Source organism: Sciurus carolinensis, chromosome 2, assembly GCF_902686445.1.
Source record: "Sciurus carolinensis chromosome 2, mSciCar1.2, whole genome shotgun sequence".
Classification (NCBI taxonomy): domain Eukaryota; kingdom Metazoa; phylum Chordata; class Mammalia; order Rodentia; family Sciuridae; genus Sciurus; species Sciurus carolinensis.
Genome location: NC_062214.1, coordinates 139,180,716 through 139,195,077, shown reverse-complemented (window position 1 = coordinate 139,195,077; position 14,362 = coordinate 139,180,716). Strand labels below are relative to the sequence as shown.

At 37.2% G+C, this 14,362-nt stretch overlaps 1 protein-coding gene across 2 annotated transcripts in view; it reads right to left on the bottom strand.

Moving 5' to 3' along the window:
- Positions 1 to 352: 352 nt before the first annotated feature.
- Positions 353 to 14,362, bottom strand: part of LOC124972202 (tetratricopeptide repeat protein 6-like) — a 149,384-nt gene continuing 135,374 nt past the window's right edge. For both annotated transcript variants that reach the window (XM_047536465.1, XM_047536470.1), the window contains 2 exons: positions 2,953 to 3,178; positions 353 to 1,652 (listed from right to left, as the gene is read on the bottom strand). In XM_047536465.1, the coding sequence (XP_047392421.1) occupies positions 1,516 to 1,652; positions 2,953 to 3,178 (363 nt within the window). In that variant the 3' untranslated portion in view covers positions 353 to 1,515. The remainder of the gene's footprint in view (positions 1,653 to 2,952; positions 3,179 to 14,362) is intronic.

Genomic DNA, 14,362 nt, shown 5'->3' with positions numbered 1-14,362 from the left:
CTCAGGACGCTCCACAGAGAGATGAAAAGGAGAATTTTTCTACCAGTCCTTTACTCCCATCATTAGAGGTTCATTTGACAGAGACTCCTGCACATCTGTGGTGCACAGGTGGGCATTGAGAGAATTCTACAATGTCCAACACCTCAGCATGAACAGAGCAGCCAGGACAGATGGGGAGAGATGTGAGTCACAGTAGGAGAGGGGCTGTCTCTGGAGGCATGAGGTCAGTCTGAATCTCATCTATGGCTAAGTCAGGGACAAAAGTGTCTGAAGACTAGTAAGGTCAAGAGAAGACAAAATCACTTTCTAATTGTGCTTTATTCACCAGCTGAAATAATTCATTAGAGATGGGTGATCCCATCCTGACGTGTACCCACATTCCATGCCAGGAAAATTAGCCTGAAATGGTGTGAAGCATCTCTATCATAGCTTACAAAATAAGTCAACTTTCTATTGTGAAAATCTGGAACATCAAACTAAAAACAAAGGCAGCTGAGAGAACAGAACTGTTCTTTCCAAAATGTCTGACTGCAGTGAAAACGGGCCTCTGAGGAGCTGAATACACTGGAATAACAAAACAGCAAGAGGGAAAATAAACTGAGTGAAATACATTTGAATGAATTAAGTTAGAAAGACTTGTTATTATCAGTGAGGTAAAAGGAGGGTTCCTCTGATTCATTGAAAGTTTCCTCAAAAACATTCTATAAAGAATTCTTATATCAGTGCTTGATATGTCCATCTATGGAAATGTCACAGTGAAACCCTTTAATTTGTACAATTAGCATGTTAATAAAAGTAATTTTAACTGTTTTGATATTTTACTCATCAACGGCTATGAAGCACTAATCACAAGTGTACATAGATTTACATATATATATAATTCATGAAATCTGCATTTATGTACACATTCATGAAATCTGAATGAAAGCGGCAGAAGAGATTATCTCAGGGAAACAGGATGCTCAAAATCTTTATAGGTGTTATTCTGGAAGGCAAGCAATATATAAAAATAGAAACAAGTTTATCTGTTGGAAGAAAATGGGTACCTGGAAGAATACAGACTAGTAACGGATGCTGTTTAAAGGACAAGAGGAAATGTACTTGACTTCAGTTTTTTTAATTGTCATCAGCTAATTCTTTTTAAAAATCTGGGTACTGTTGAATATATTATGAGTGGGAATTGATGAAAAGGCCAATGACACATTTCTATAAGTACAGTATTATTTCAAAGAAAATTATTTTAAAGAAAATATTTTAAGCCTTAATATTCCTTGAGAAATATTCCCATTTAATCCAAGAAGAAATTTGATTCTTGAGATATTTCAAATATGCAGAAAATGATCTCAAAGTTTATAATTAATGTACAGCATGAACATTTTGCTAAAATGCATTAAAGGGTTTATAGAAGACTAAGCATAATGAATACAATAACGAAGGCAGGTCAAACTTCTAAGCAACATTTCAGTTTCAGGAAGAACCTCTATGTAAATGTAGACACCAGAGTAGTCTATGTGATCATGTATCTGAGGCACATTCTTCAAGATCAAGTGCTTGGTTATAGTCGGCCATAGCTTCCTCAATCAGACCTATTTTACCACGAACTTCAGCTCTGAAGTTATACGCTAGAGCATCATTAGGAGTCAAAGACAGAGCTGCAAAAGAAAATACATTAAAGATGTGTTTGTGCACTCAAAACTAGCTCCATTTTTTAAAATAAAATTTTATGAGAATTTTGATGTAATTCATTTGATAATATTTTTCTTCAAATGTTAACAATTCAGTTAAATTAAAAATATTCAATCTTCCTAAGAAAGTAAACTTAGGGAACCACAGTACAATACTTTTCTTGGAAAGGTTGGCATTGTTTATGTATGGGTTTCCTAATAATTCTCTATATGTGACTCTACCAAAACTTTAAGTTATTACCTAGAGGAATCTATATTGATTACATTAAAAATGACATCTAAACACAGTGATTCTTTTTTTTTTCTTTAGCTAGAAAGACAAAATGTTTTATTTTAAAACTTTAGAAAAACATTAAAAGACAAATGTCCATTATATAACCAGGAATGTTAACAATACAGAAACTGTAACTCTAAAGGTGGTAGGCACTTTCAGAGAACTAAATACTGCAAATTATCCTACATTCTTCTCTAATAACAACACTTGATATAACGGAAAATACCAAGGTCCTACTAATTATTTAAAGTCAACATCTTTGGGTTCAACTTAGTTACACAAGTAAAAGTTTTGTCTAAGATGTTCCTGACACATAAAGCTTCCAGATGAATTTCAGAAATGTTAACAAAAGTATCTTCCTTTTTTGCCTGTGAATGTTTGAGTTTTGCTCTATTGTTGGCTTATGTTCACTGCAGACACTGGTTCTAGGCCAGTCCAAGGATCTTCAAGCATTGAAGGCTTGAAATAACTTTACAGCTCATTAGATATTCTTTTTTTCTCTACCTCACCCTGATCCAAATGGTGTGGATGTCCTAGGAGAACCTTGGGGATGGGTCTGCTGCTGGCCTGGGGAGAAGCCAGATGGCTGCTGGGACCCCACAGGGGACTTGGAATAGGAGCCAGGGTAGCCATCAGGGGACCCTGACTTGAACTGGCCCTTGCAAAGACTGCTGTAGAGTGGCCGCTTCCGTAGGGACTAGACCAGTGCCCTAAGGTGGCATGTGATGCGGACTCTCCAGCCTGGGGTACACCAAAAGCCAATCCTGCCACCCCAACCTCCTACACCCATGAGGGCATGTCAGGAACCAAAGTTGAAGACCTCACTACCAAGTTCTCTCACCCATGACCACCCCGTGGTGACCACGTGCCCGACACATTGATTCTCATGTACCTCCATCTAGACAAATAGACCTGATAATTTTCTTCTTTTGTAGTCTAAAAACAAACACATTAACAGCTATCATTTTATCAAAATAGTACCAAAAAGTATACCTTTACTTAATTCTTCCTCAGCTAGCTCATACTGCTGTAAACTGTGGTATAAATGTGCTCTGTTGAAATATACTGCAGCCCAAAGTGGACAGTGTTCAACTGCACATGCAAAATTTTCTTTTGCTTCTTCATATTTTTTCAATATTGTATTTGTGATAGCTTGATTCATGAGAGCATAATCATCTTCTGGATCAAACTTTAAAGCCTTTGAGAAGTAGTCACCAGCCTAAAATGTAAAAATAATTATAATAAATGTACTTTAATTGGTAGCTGTCCAAAAACGTGAAGCACTTTTTTTTTTAATTTAAAATTAAGACCAGTTATCTACTAAGCAGGTAGAAGTATTTCATCCCAGATATATTGGTGCATTGACTGTAGAAAATATAGAGAATATTAAAATGAATAACAAACCAAAAGGCGGTCTGCTTTTTGACTTTACTATGTGTCTCAGTCAGTATTCTGTCTCTATGACAAAATACCTAAGATAATCAACTCAAAAGGAGAAAGGATTTATTTTGGTTCACAGTTTCCAAGGTTTCAGTCCCTGTTGGCCCTGTTGCTCTGGGACTGTGATGACATAATACATCATGGTGAGAGTGTGTGGCCAAGGAGTCTGCTCACCTCAATGCAGCTGGGAAACAGACAGAGGAAGAGATTGGGGTTCCAGTATCCCCTTTAAAGGTGCACCCCCAATGATGTAATTTCCTTCTGTTAAACCCCACCTCCTAATGATTCCACTATCTCCCAATAGTGCCACAGTTTGGTGAACAAGCCTCTAGCATATGAGCCTTAAGAGACATTTAAGATCCAAACCATAACACCATGTGTTGGGAATTCTAAACTATGTCAATGATAAAATATTTCTCCTTGCTGAATGAAATACACTCACTACCTGCCACCCAAATCTCATATTCTTGTACAGAACAACAACAGCTACAAGAGGTAAAAAGTAAATTGAAAAAGACTGAACAAGATCATAAAATAAATACAAATCAGGTAAGTAATATTTTACCTATAAAACCGTAGTAAGAGCTGAAGTTTCAAAGAAGGTCCTAAATCATATCCAAAGCAATAAAATTGCAGTAATACTATGAAAAATTATAAAGAAGAAAAAGGAGAAAATATCTTGTTGAGAAAAATCAAGAACTCTAGATTATTCACAATTCATCATTGACCTAGAAGATTTAAAAATAAAAATTAAGAAGGCTGCAGTTAGGTCAAGAAGAGAACAAAACTTCCTGTGTGAGTCTCAGAAACTACATTTGGGAGGCTCTGGTTTACCTCACAACACAAATTCCTCAATCTTCAACTTCCAGCTATAGGAAGTTAACTTTGGAAAGAATGTGCTTGCAAGACCAAAGATTGCAACAGTTCCCAATCACGGAACTTTTGTTGACTTGCTGACTGCTTGAAATGACTTATTGCCAACAAATCACACCCTGCCAACAGCCCCCTAGCAATCAATCAAGAACAGCTTAATGTATGAACAGACCTTCAACTCCCATATAAATTTGTTCAAAATGACTTGTGTAGCTATCAGGGCCAATCAAAATTTGTTCAAAATGAGTTAATTCACTTCATCCAATTTCCCCCTAACTTTTCTGTTAGAAATCCAGTTCTCCTTCCCCTGGATGGAGCTTGCTTCGTTTCTTACTAAACTGTGCCTTCCAACTTGCAGATCTCTTATGTACCCCAATAAAAACTGTCATTACTTTTATTTCAACCTCATTATGATTTCTTGGTTCACACAAAGACCCTCAAAATGTGGTCTGGAGTCCTGGTCCAAGAAATAATTGCTACAAGCCTGCAAAGAGGTAAGAACCAAAACTGAAACACTAAGTAGCATCCATAGCATTTTAACATGACTATGAATCTGAGCACATGATCATATTTCTAGTAATTTTTTGCTGTTATTGTTGTTTTTGTTCTAAATTAGTTATACATGACAGTAGAATGCCTTTTGACATGTTGTACACAAATGGAACATAAATTCTTCTTCTGGCTGAACACGGTGCAGCCACACCTGTAGTGTAATCATACATGTATATAGGGTAATAATGTCTGTCTCATTCCACCTTCCTGCCCATCCCCACACCCCCAATTCTTTATTATTATGTTTTAATAGTGTTTTGATCTATAATAAATGGGTTTTAAAAAAAAAAAAAAAAACAACTGGCCCTTTTACTATAAATAGCTTGAGATGCTGCTTAGACATCCTGCTACTCAAATTAGGAATCTAACTCCCTGATGGATGAAAATTAGGTTCTTACTTAAAATTTACCTTCAAGGGAAAGTCACTTTCCATAATTCAATTTATTCTGTCCAATTACTTCCCATTCTATTTTTTCCAGACCCACCACAAGTTGCCTTCTTATCAACCTCCTCCTATTTCCTATGTTGTACTCTGACTGAGGTTGTAAACATCCTCAAACCTAAGGGAGACTTTCCAGTTACTTTCCTCCAAGGCATTTTTGTGACACAGATAGTCTTCATCTCTCCTTCCTTCTTAAAATCCTCTCTGTCCTTAGGATGGGCTCTCCCTGGTCCACCTCTCTAATCATTTTCTCCCATCTCCCTCGCTGAACTATTTCCCTCCTTTTCCCAGGACCCATCCTCAATTCACTTCCACCATGGGTGATATAAATTCTGCTCACATGGCGGCAGCAGTTTAGACTAGGGAGCTAGATCGTTGGGTTCAACTTCTGCCTCCACCTTGGGTGAGTTACTAATGCTCTAATTGTATTATTTCTTCATCTGTAAAACAAAAGCTAAAAAACAAAAAAACAAAAAAAACCCAGCATTTATGTAAGGATGAAGTGAATTCAAATGTAATGTACTGAGAACAATATCCATAATGTAGTGAGCACTCAATCATTATTGACAAATCTGTTTTCTTCTGATGTCAATAAATGAAGAGGTAAAGGTCTTGAGGCAATTCTCCACAAAAGTTGTCTCCTCTGACTTTTGAGAGACAATTGGATCACAATTGTAGTTACTGCCTTACTTTCTCCCCAGGCATTCCTATGCTCTGGATGGCAGCTATTCTATGCTACAGTTATATGCAATTTAAGGATCTGTTGAGATGGGGGCAGAATTTATATCCCTCTGTCAAGACCTTAAAGAGGATTCACTCCTGAAGAGAAGGCTAAGGTTTCATTTGACAGTCATCAGAAATGAGGTGGGGAATGACTCCAAGCTTTACTTTCTGCATAAAGTAACTTATGCTTCATTTTAAATCACCAATAAATGATAAATGAAGGCTACACAATAATACACCATAAGAGCATGACTTCAATTATATAGAAGCAAATTCCTATCTTGGCTAAAAGGAAAGAACTCAGTAAAACACCAGCAGTGCACATAACTTTGAACAAAGAAAACTTTTTATTATAGCTTCCAAATTATATTACTTAGAAGACTGAAAACATATAAATTTATTGAGGTTACTGGAAGTATAGGAGTATGAAAAATTAAAGGCTAAAGCAATAACAGGCCTTGATTTTTTAACAATTGCTCTGACGTCCTCGTATCTATATAATTAATTAATTAGAAACAGATCTATATTTTTAATTCACCTGTAGTTCATAATTCACGCAAGTAGCCCATTTGAATGTGAATTTGAAACATTAAGATTCTAGCTAGGCCAGCTTCTCCAGGTTCTCGGAATGGAACTGGCCCGCTAGTGAGAGCCTTTCTGACCAGAACAAGCTCCGAGTCCCGGAGCCCCTGCAGCGCAGCGTACTCCAGCAACGAACCAGCGGAGAGCCGCGATCCGCAAACAGCCTCTGGGATTAGGGCAGGGCAGCCAGAGACCTCTTCAGGCGGCTCTGCCCACTCCGGCTGCAGGCTCTCTTCACGGGGCGATCCAAGATGGCGGCCTAGAGGGAGACTGCACCCCCAGTCGCTCCAGAACCCTGGAGTTAAGAAGGGGAGGCATTGAGAGACTCGGACTGAAATAGAGCCACGGGTGAATCTGCCCACTGGGTAAAGCTCGGCCCGGGTGGCAGGTCCAGATAGAGGTGGCTTATTGGAGCCGGGCAGGGCAGCTAGAGTCTTCCCATGGTAGCCTTCCACACTCTGGCAGTGGGCTCCTCCCACACGGCCAGCTGCACGGCGCAGGCCCACAGTGAGAGCATTTCCGCACAGAGCCAGTTCCAAACCGTGGAACCAGTAGGGGGCTAGGGGCAGTTTTCTTTGGATGAGCTGCTTTATCAGATTCCTCCAAGACATCAGGCTACTGAAGGCTGGGAGGTGATACACTGGAAATCTACCGGAACACTATAAGCCAGTAGCAGAAAACTGCAATATCTCAGGGTCCCACTGACAACTGACCAATATGAGAAAACAAGGGAAGAAAATGTCCCAAACAAACCTAGATACTACATCAATAAAACCCAATGACAGCACAGCAGAAGAAATGTCAGAAAGGGAGTTCAGAATGTACGTAATTAAAACGATCAGGGAAGCTAATGAGGAGATGAAAGAGCAAATGCAGGCATTGAAGGAGGAGATGAAAGAGCAAATGCAGGCATTAAATGATCGCACCAATCAACAGTTAAAAGACCAAATACGGGAAGCAAGAGATCATTTCAATAAAGAGTTAGAGATACTGAAAAAAAAACAAACTGAAATACTTGAAATGAAGGAAACAATAAACCAAGTTAAAAACTCCATAGAAAGCATAACTAATAGGATAGAACACCTGGAAGACAGAACCTCAGACATTGAAGACAAATTATTTAATCTTAAAAGCAAAGTTGGCCAAACAGAAAAGATGGTAAGAAATCATGAACAGAATCTACAAGAATTATGGGATATCATGAAAAGGCCAAATTTGAGAATTATTGGGATTGAGGAAGGCTTAGAGAAACAAACCAAAGGAATGAACAATCTATTCAATGAAATAATATCAGAAAATTTCCCAAATCTGAAGAATGAAATGGAAAACCAAGTACAAGAGGCTTATAGAACTCCAAACATACAAAATTACAACAGACCCACACCAAGGCACATTATTATGAAAATACCTAACATACAAAATAAAGACAGAATTTTAAAGGCCACGAGAGAAAAGAATCAAATTACATTCAGAGGGAAGCCAATAAGAATATCAGCAGATTTTTCAATCCAGACCCTAAAAGCTAGAAGGGCCTGGAACAACATATACCAAGCCCTGAAAGAAAACGGATGCCAACCAAGAATCTCATACCCAGCAAAACTTACCTTCAAATTTGACGATGAAATAAGATCCTTCCATGATAAACAAAAGCTAAAGGAATTTACAAAAAGAAAGCCAGCATTACAGAACATTCTCAGCAAAATATTCCATGAGGAAGAGATGAAAAACAACGATGCAAATCAGCAACAGGAGGCGCTAGCCTAAAGGAATAGCCAAATAAAGGAGAAACCAAATCATGTCAAAACAAATATGAGTCAATTGACTGGGAATACAAATCATATCACAATAATAACCCTGAATGTTAATGGCCTGAATTCATCAATCAAAAGACACAGACTGGCAGATTGGATTAAAAAGAAAAATCCAACAATATGCTGCCTGCAAGAGACTCACCTCATAGAAAGAGACACCCATAGACTAAAGGTGAAAGGATGGGGAAAAACATACCATGCACACGGACACAGCAAAAAAGCTGGAGTATCCATCCTCATTTCAGATAATGTGGACTTCAAACCAAAACTAGTCAGAAGGGATAAAGAAGGACATTACATGCTGCTTAAGGGAAGCATAAATCAGCAAGACATAACAATCATAAATATCTATGCCCCAACATTGGCTCATCCACGTACGTCAAACAAATCCTTCTCAATTCCAGAAATCAAATAGACCACAACACAATAATACTAGGCGATTTTAACACACCTCTCTCACCACTGGATAGATCGTCCAAACAAAAATTGAATAAAGAAACTATAGATCTCAACAACACAATCAGCAATTTAGACTTAACGGACATATATAGAATATACCATCCATCAAAGAACGAATACACTTTCTTCTCAGCAGCACATGGATCCTTCTCTAAAATAGACCATATTTTATGCCACAAAGCTACTGTTAGCAAATACAAGAAGATAGAGATACTACCTTGTACTCTATCAGATCATAATGGATTGAAATTAGAAATAAATGACAGAATAAAAAACAGAAACTTCTCCAATACCTGGAGACTAAATAATACACTATTATATGATGAATGGATAACAGAAGACATCAGGAGGGAAATAAAAAAAATTCTTAGAAGTAAACGAGAACAAAGACACATCATATCAAAATCTCTGGGACACTATGAAAGCAGTACTTAGAGGAAGATTTATTTCATGGGGTGCATTCAAAAAAAGAAGTAGAAATCAACAAATAAACGACTTAACACTACAGCTCAAAGCACTAGAAAAAGAAGAGCAGACCAATACCAAAAGTAATAGAAGACAGGAAATAGTTAAAATCAGAGCCGAAATCAACGAAATCGAAACAAAAGAAACAATTGGAAAAATTAACAAAATAAATAGTTGGTTCTTTGAAAAAATAAATAAAATTGATAAACCCTTAGCCACACTAACAAAGAGAAAGAGGGAGAAAACTCAAATTACTAAAATTCGGAATGAACAAGGAAACATCACAACAGACACGAGTGAAATACAAAACATAATTAGAAGCTATTTCGAAAATCTATACTCCAACAAAACAGAAAACCTCGAAGACATCAACAAATTTCTAGAGACATATGAACTACCTAAACTGAACGAGGAGGACATACACAACTTAAATAAACTAATTTCAAGCAATGAAATAGAAGAGGTCATCAAAAGTCTACCAACAAAGAAAAGTCCAGGACCAGATGGGTTCTCAGCCGAGTTCTACAAAACCTTTAAAGAAGAGCTCATTCCAATACTTCTCAAACTATTCCATGAAATAGAAGAGGAGGGAACCCTCCCAAACTCGTTCTACGAAGCCAATATCACCCTGATACCTAAACCAGACAGAGACACATCAAGGAAAGAAAATTTCAGACCAATATCCTTAATGAATATCGATGCAAAAATTCTCAACAAAATTTTAGCAAATCGCATACAAATATATATTAAAAAGATAGTGCACCATGATCAAGTGGGTTTTATCCCAGGGATGCAAGGTTGGTTCAACATTCGGAAATCAATAAATTTCATTCACCATATCAACAGACTGGAAGTTAAGAATCACATGATTATTTCAATAGATGCAGAAAAAGCATTTGATAAAATACAGCATCCCTTCATGCTCAAAACACTAGAAAAAATTGGGGTAGTGGGAACATTCCTAAACATTATAAAGGCAATCTACGCTAAGCCCATGGCCAATATCATTCTAAATGGTGAAAAACTGAAAGCATTACCCGTAAAAACTGGAACAAGGAGGCAGGGATGCCCTCTTTTACCACTTCTATTCAACATCGTCCTTGAAACTCTAGCCAGAGCAATTAGACAAACCAAAGAAATTAAAGGGATAGGAATTGGAAAAGAAGAACTCAAACTATCCCTGTTCGCTGATGACAAAATTATATATTTAGAGGAACCTGGAAATTCCACCAGAAAACTTTTAGAACTCATAAGTGAATTCAGTAAAGTATAAGTTACAAGATCAATGCTCATAAATCCAATGCATTTTTATACATAACTGATGAATCTTCAGAAAGAGAAGTTAGGAAAACTACCCCACTCACAATAGCATCGAAAAAAATAAAATACTTGGGAATTAATCTCACAAAAGAGGTGAAAGACCTCTACAATGAGAACTACAGAACACTAAAGAAAGAAATTAAAGAACACCTTACAAGATGGAAAGATCTCCCATGTTCTTGGATAGGAAGAATTAATATTGTCAAAATGGCCATACTACCTAAAGTGCTATACAGATTCAATGCAATTCCAATTAAAATCCCAAGGACATACCTTACAGAAATAGAGCAAGCAATTATGAAATTCATCTGAAAGAATAAGAAACCCAGAATAGCTAAAGCAATCCTTAGCAGAAAGAGTGAAGCAGTGGGTACCACAATACCAGATCTTCAACTCTACTACAAAGCAATAGTAACAAAAACGGCATGGTATTGGTACAAAATAGACAGGTAGATCAATGGTACAGAATAGAGGACATGGACACAAACCCAAATAAATACAATTTTCTCATACTAGACAAAGGGGCCAAAAATATGCATTGGAGAAAAGATAGCCTCTTCAACAAATGGTGCTGGGAAAATTGGAAATCCATATGCAACAGAATGAAATTAAACCCCTATCTCTCACCCTGCACAAAACTCAACTCAAAATGGATCAAGGACCTCGGAATCAGACCAGAGACCCTGCATCTTACAGAAGAAAAAGTAGGTCCAAATCTTCAACATGTTGGCTTAGGATCAGACTTCCTTCACAGGACTCCCATAGCACAAGAAATAAAAACAAGAATCAACAACTGGGATAGATTCAAACTAAAAAGCTTTCTCTCAGCAAAGGAAACTATCAGTAATGTGAAGAGAGAGCCTACAGAGTGGGAGAAAATCTTTGCTACTCATACTTCAGATAGAGCGCTAATTTCCAGAATATAAAAAGAACTCAAAAAACTCTACACCAAGAATACAAATAATCCAATCAACAAATGGGCTAAGGAAATGAACAGACACTTCACAGAAGAAGATCCACAAGCAATCAACAGATATATGAAAAAATGTTCAACATCTCTAGTAATAAGAGAAATGCAAATAAAAAACTACACTAAGATTTCATCTCACCCCAATTAGAATGGCGATTATCAAGAATACAAGCAACAATAGGTGTTGCCGAGGTTGTGGAGAAAAAGGTACACTCATACATTGCTGGTGGGGTTACAAATTAGTGCAGCCACTCTGGAAAGCAGTATGGAGATTCCTCAGAAAGCTTGGAATGGAACCACCATTTGACCCAGCTATCCCACTCCTTGGCCTATACCCAAAGGACTTAAAATCAGCATACTACAGAGATACAGCCACATCAATGTTCATTGCTGCTCAATTCACCATAGCCAGATTGTGGAATCAACCTAGATGTCCTTCAATTGATGAATGGATAAAGAAACTGTGGCATATATACACAATGGAATGTTACTCTGCCATAAAGAATGATAAAATTATGTCATTTGCAGGCAAATGAATGAAATTGGAGAATATCATGCTAAGTGTGAAAAGCCAATCTCAAAAAACCAAAGGATGAATGATCTCGCTGATAAGCGAATGAGGACATATAATGGGGGGTTGGATGGTTAGCGTTAGGGTTAGGGTTATGTTTAGGGTTAGGGTTAGGGAGGGTGGCAAGAATGGAGGAAGGAAGGACGGTATAGAGGGAAAAGAGGGGTGGAGAGGTGGGGGGGGAGGAAAAAAATAACAATGAATCAAATAACATTACCCTATGTAAATTTATGATTACACAAATGGTATACCTTGACTCCATGTACAAATAGAGAAACAACATGTATCCCATTTGTTTACAATAAAAAAAAATAAGATTTTGATTTCCCTATTCTTACTTTAAAGTTTTTCCTTTATATCTACTAGACTTTGCAATGCAATTCTCAAGGTACAATGTCAAATAATTCTTTATCTGAATAAATTATTATGGACAGGTGTATTTAATATAAAAGAGCAATTTCTTTTTCTTTTATTTTTGTATTCTTCTTATGTAAATACGCTACAGAAGAAAAGCAAAAAAAAAATGTATGCTGTTCTTAGAATGTTAGTAACTTGTGTCTGAGTCTAGCATGTGTGAGGCACTGGATTTGATTCTCAGCACTGCATACAAATAAATAAAAATAAAAATATATTTTAAAAAGAATAAAAAAGAGCACAAGCAATAATAATTGTTGGCATGGATGTGGGGAAAAAGGCACACTCATACACTGTTGGTGGAGTTGCAAATTTGTGCAGCCACTCTGGAAAACAGTATGGAGATTCCCCAAAAACCTGGAATGGACCCACCTTTTCACCCAGTTATCCCACTGGGTCATCCCTTTGGTTTATATCCAAAGGACTTAAAATCAGCATACTACAGTGATGCAGCCACATCAATGTTTATAGTAGCTCAATTCACAATAGCTAGTTTGTGGAACCAACCTAGATGCCCTTTGATTAATGAATGGATAAAGAAAATGTGGTATATATAAGAATAAAATTATGGCATTTGCTGGTAAATGGATGAAGTTGGAAAATATCATGCTAAGTGAAGTAGGCCAAGCACAAAAAAACAAAGGTCGAATGTTTTCTCTGATAAATGCAGGAAAATATATAACAAGGGGGTGGGTGATGGGAGGAAGAGAAGAATGAATGAACTTTGGATAATAATGAGGAAAATGGGGAGGGATGGGGTGGGGGATGGAAAGACAGTAGAATGAAGCAGACAGTATTACCCTATATATATGTATGATTACATGAATGGTGTGATTCTACATTGTATATAACCATAGAAAAGAAAGGTCGTACCCCATTTGTGTACAATGAATCAAAATGTGTCTGTAAAAATAAAAAAGATTTTAACAATAACAGAAAAAAACCTGCCTGACCCTGGATGTGTGTGCACTCTTAAGCCCACACATCCTATGCATTGAGACAGAGGATAGACAATATTTCAGATGAAATGTTGCCCAAGGAATGTGGAGAAAACAGAGTTACACTTTTAGAAAATAAAATTTAAAGTTCAAGCTGCATTTTAGATCTAAACAAATAATTTTGTATGGGATGGCCCATAGAGTTACCAAAGAAATAAATTTGAAAGTTAATGATCTTCCTTTCATGCACATCTAAGCATATACAGAAATCAAAAATCACCCTGGGCATTTTATTTGTCTTAATCTCATTAACTAACTTTACAATGCTAAGGAACATTTCTAGAACTCAGCAGGAAAGTGATGAGATTATCGAAGTTTAAGGCAATTAACCTTGGCCTGCCTGCTTGGGAAACATTAGTCACCCAGCTATCAACTGAAATCTGAGTGAGGACAAACCTCTTACATGCCTTACAGAACTCTACCGTCCATAACTCTGCCTCAGTATCTAGCTTCCCCACTGAGGCCAACTGGCCAATCATAGAGGTCAACCAGCTGGCGAGGGCCATGATCTAACTTGAGAAAAAATAAGAGCAATGGAGTATAAATGGAATGCAAGGGACAAATTTAGGAGAAAATAAAATAAATTATGAAGTTAAATGGACAAAATTAGATGACTGGTTAGATGAAGGAGACCAGATGAGAGAAGACAGTGATGGTTGACTCTGTTTCTACTTAGATGACATCTTGAATTTAGAGAGGATTTATTCAAAGAAAGCTGGACTGGAGATAGGGGGCATAGAAATCAATTCAATTTTGTCCCTTAATGGCACTTGTAAAATATCC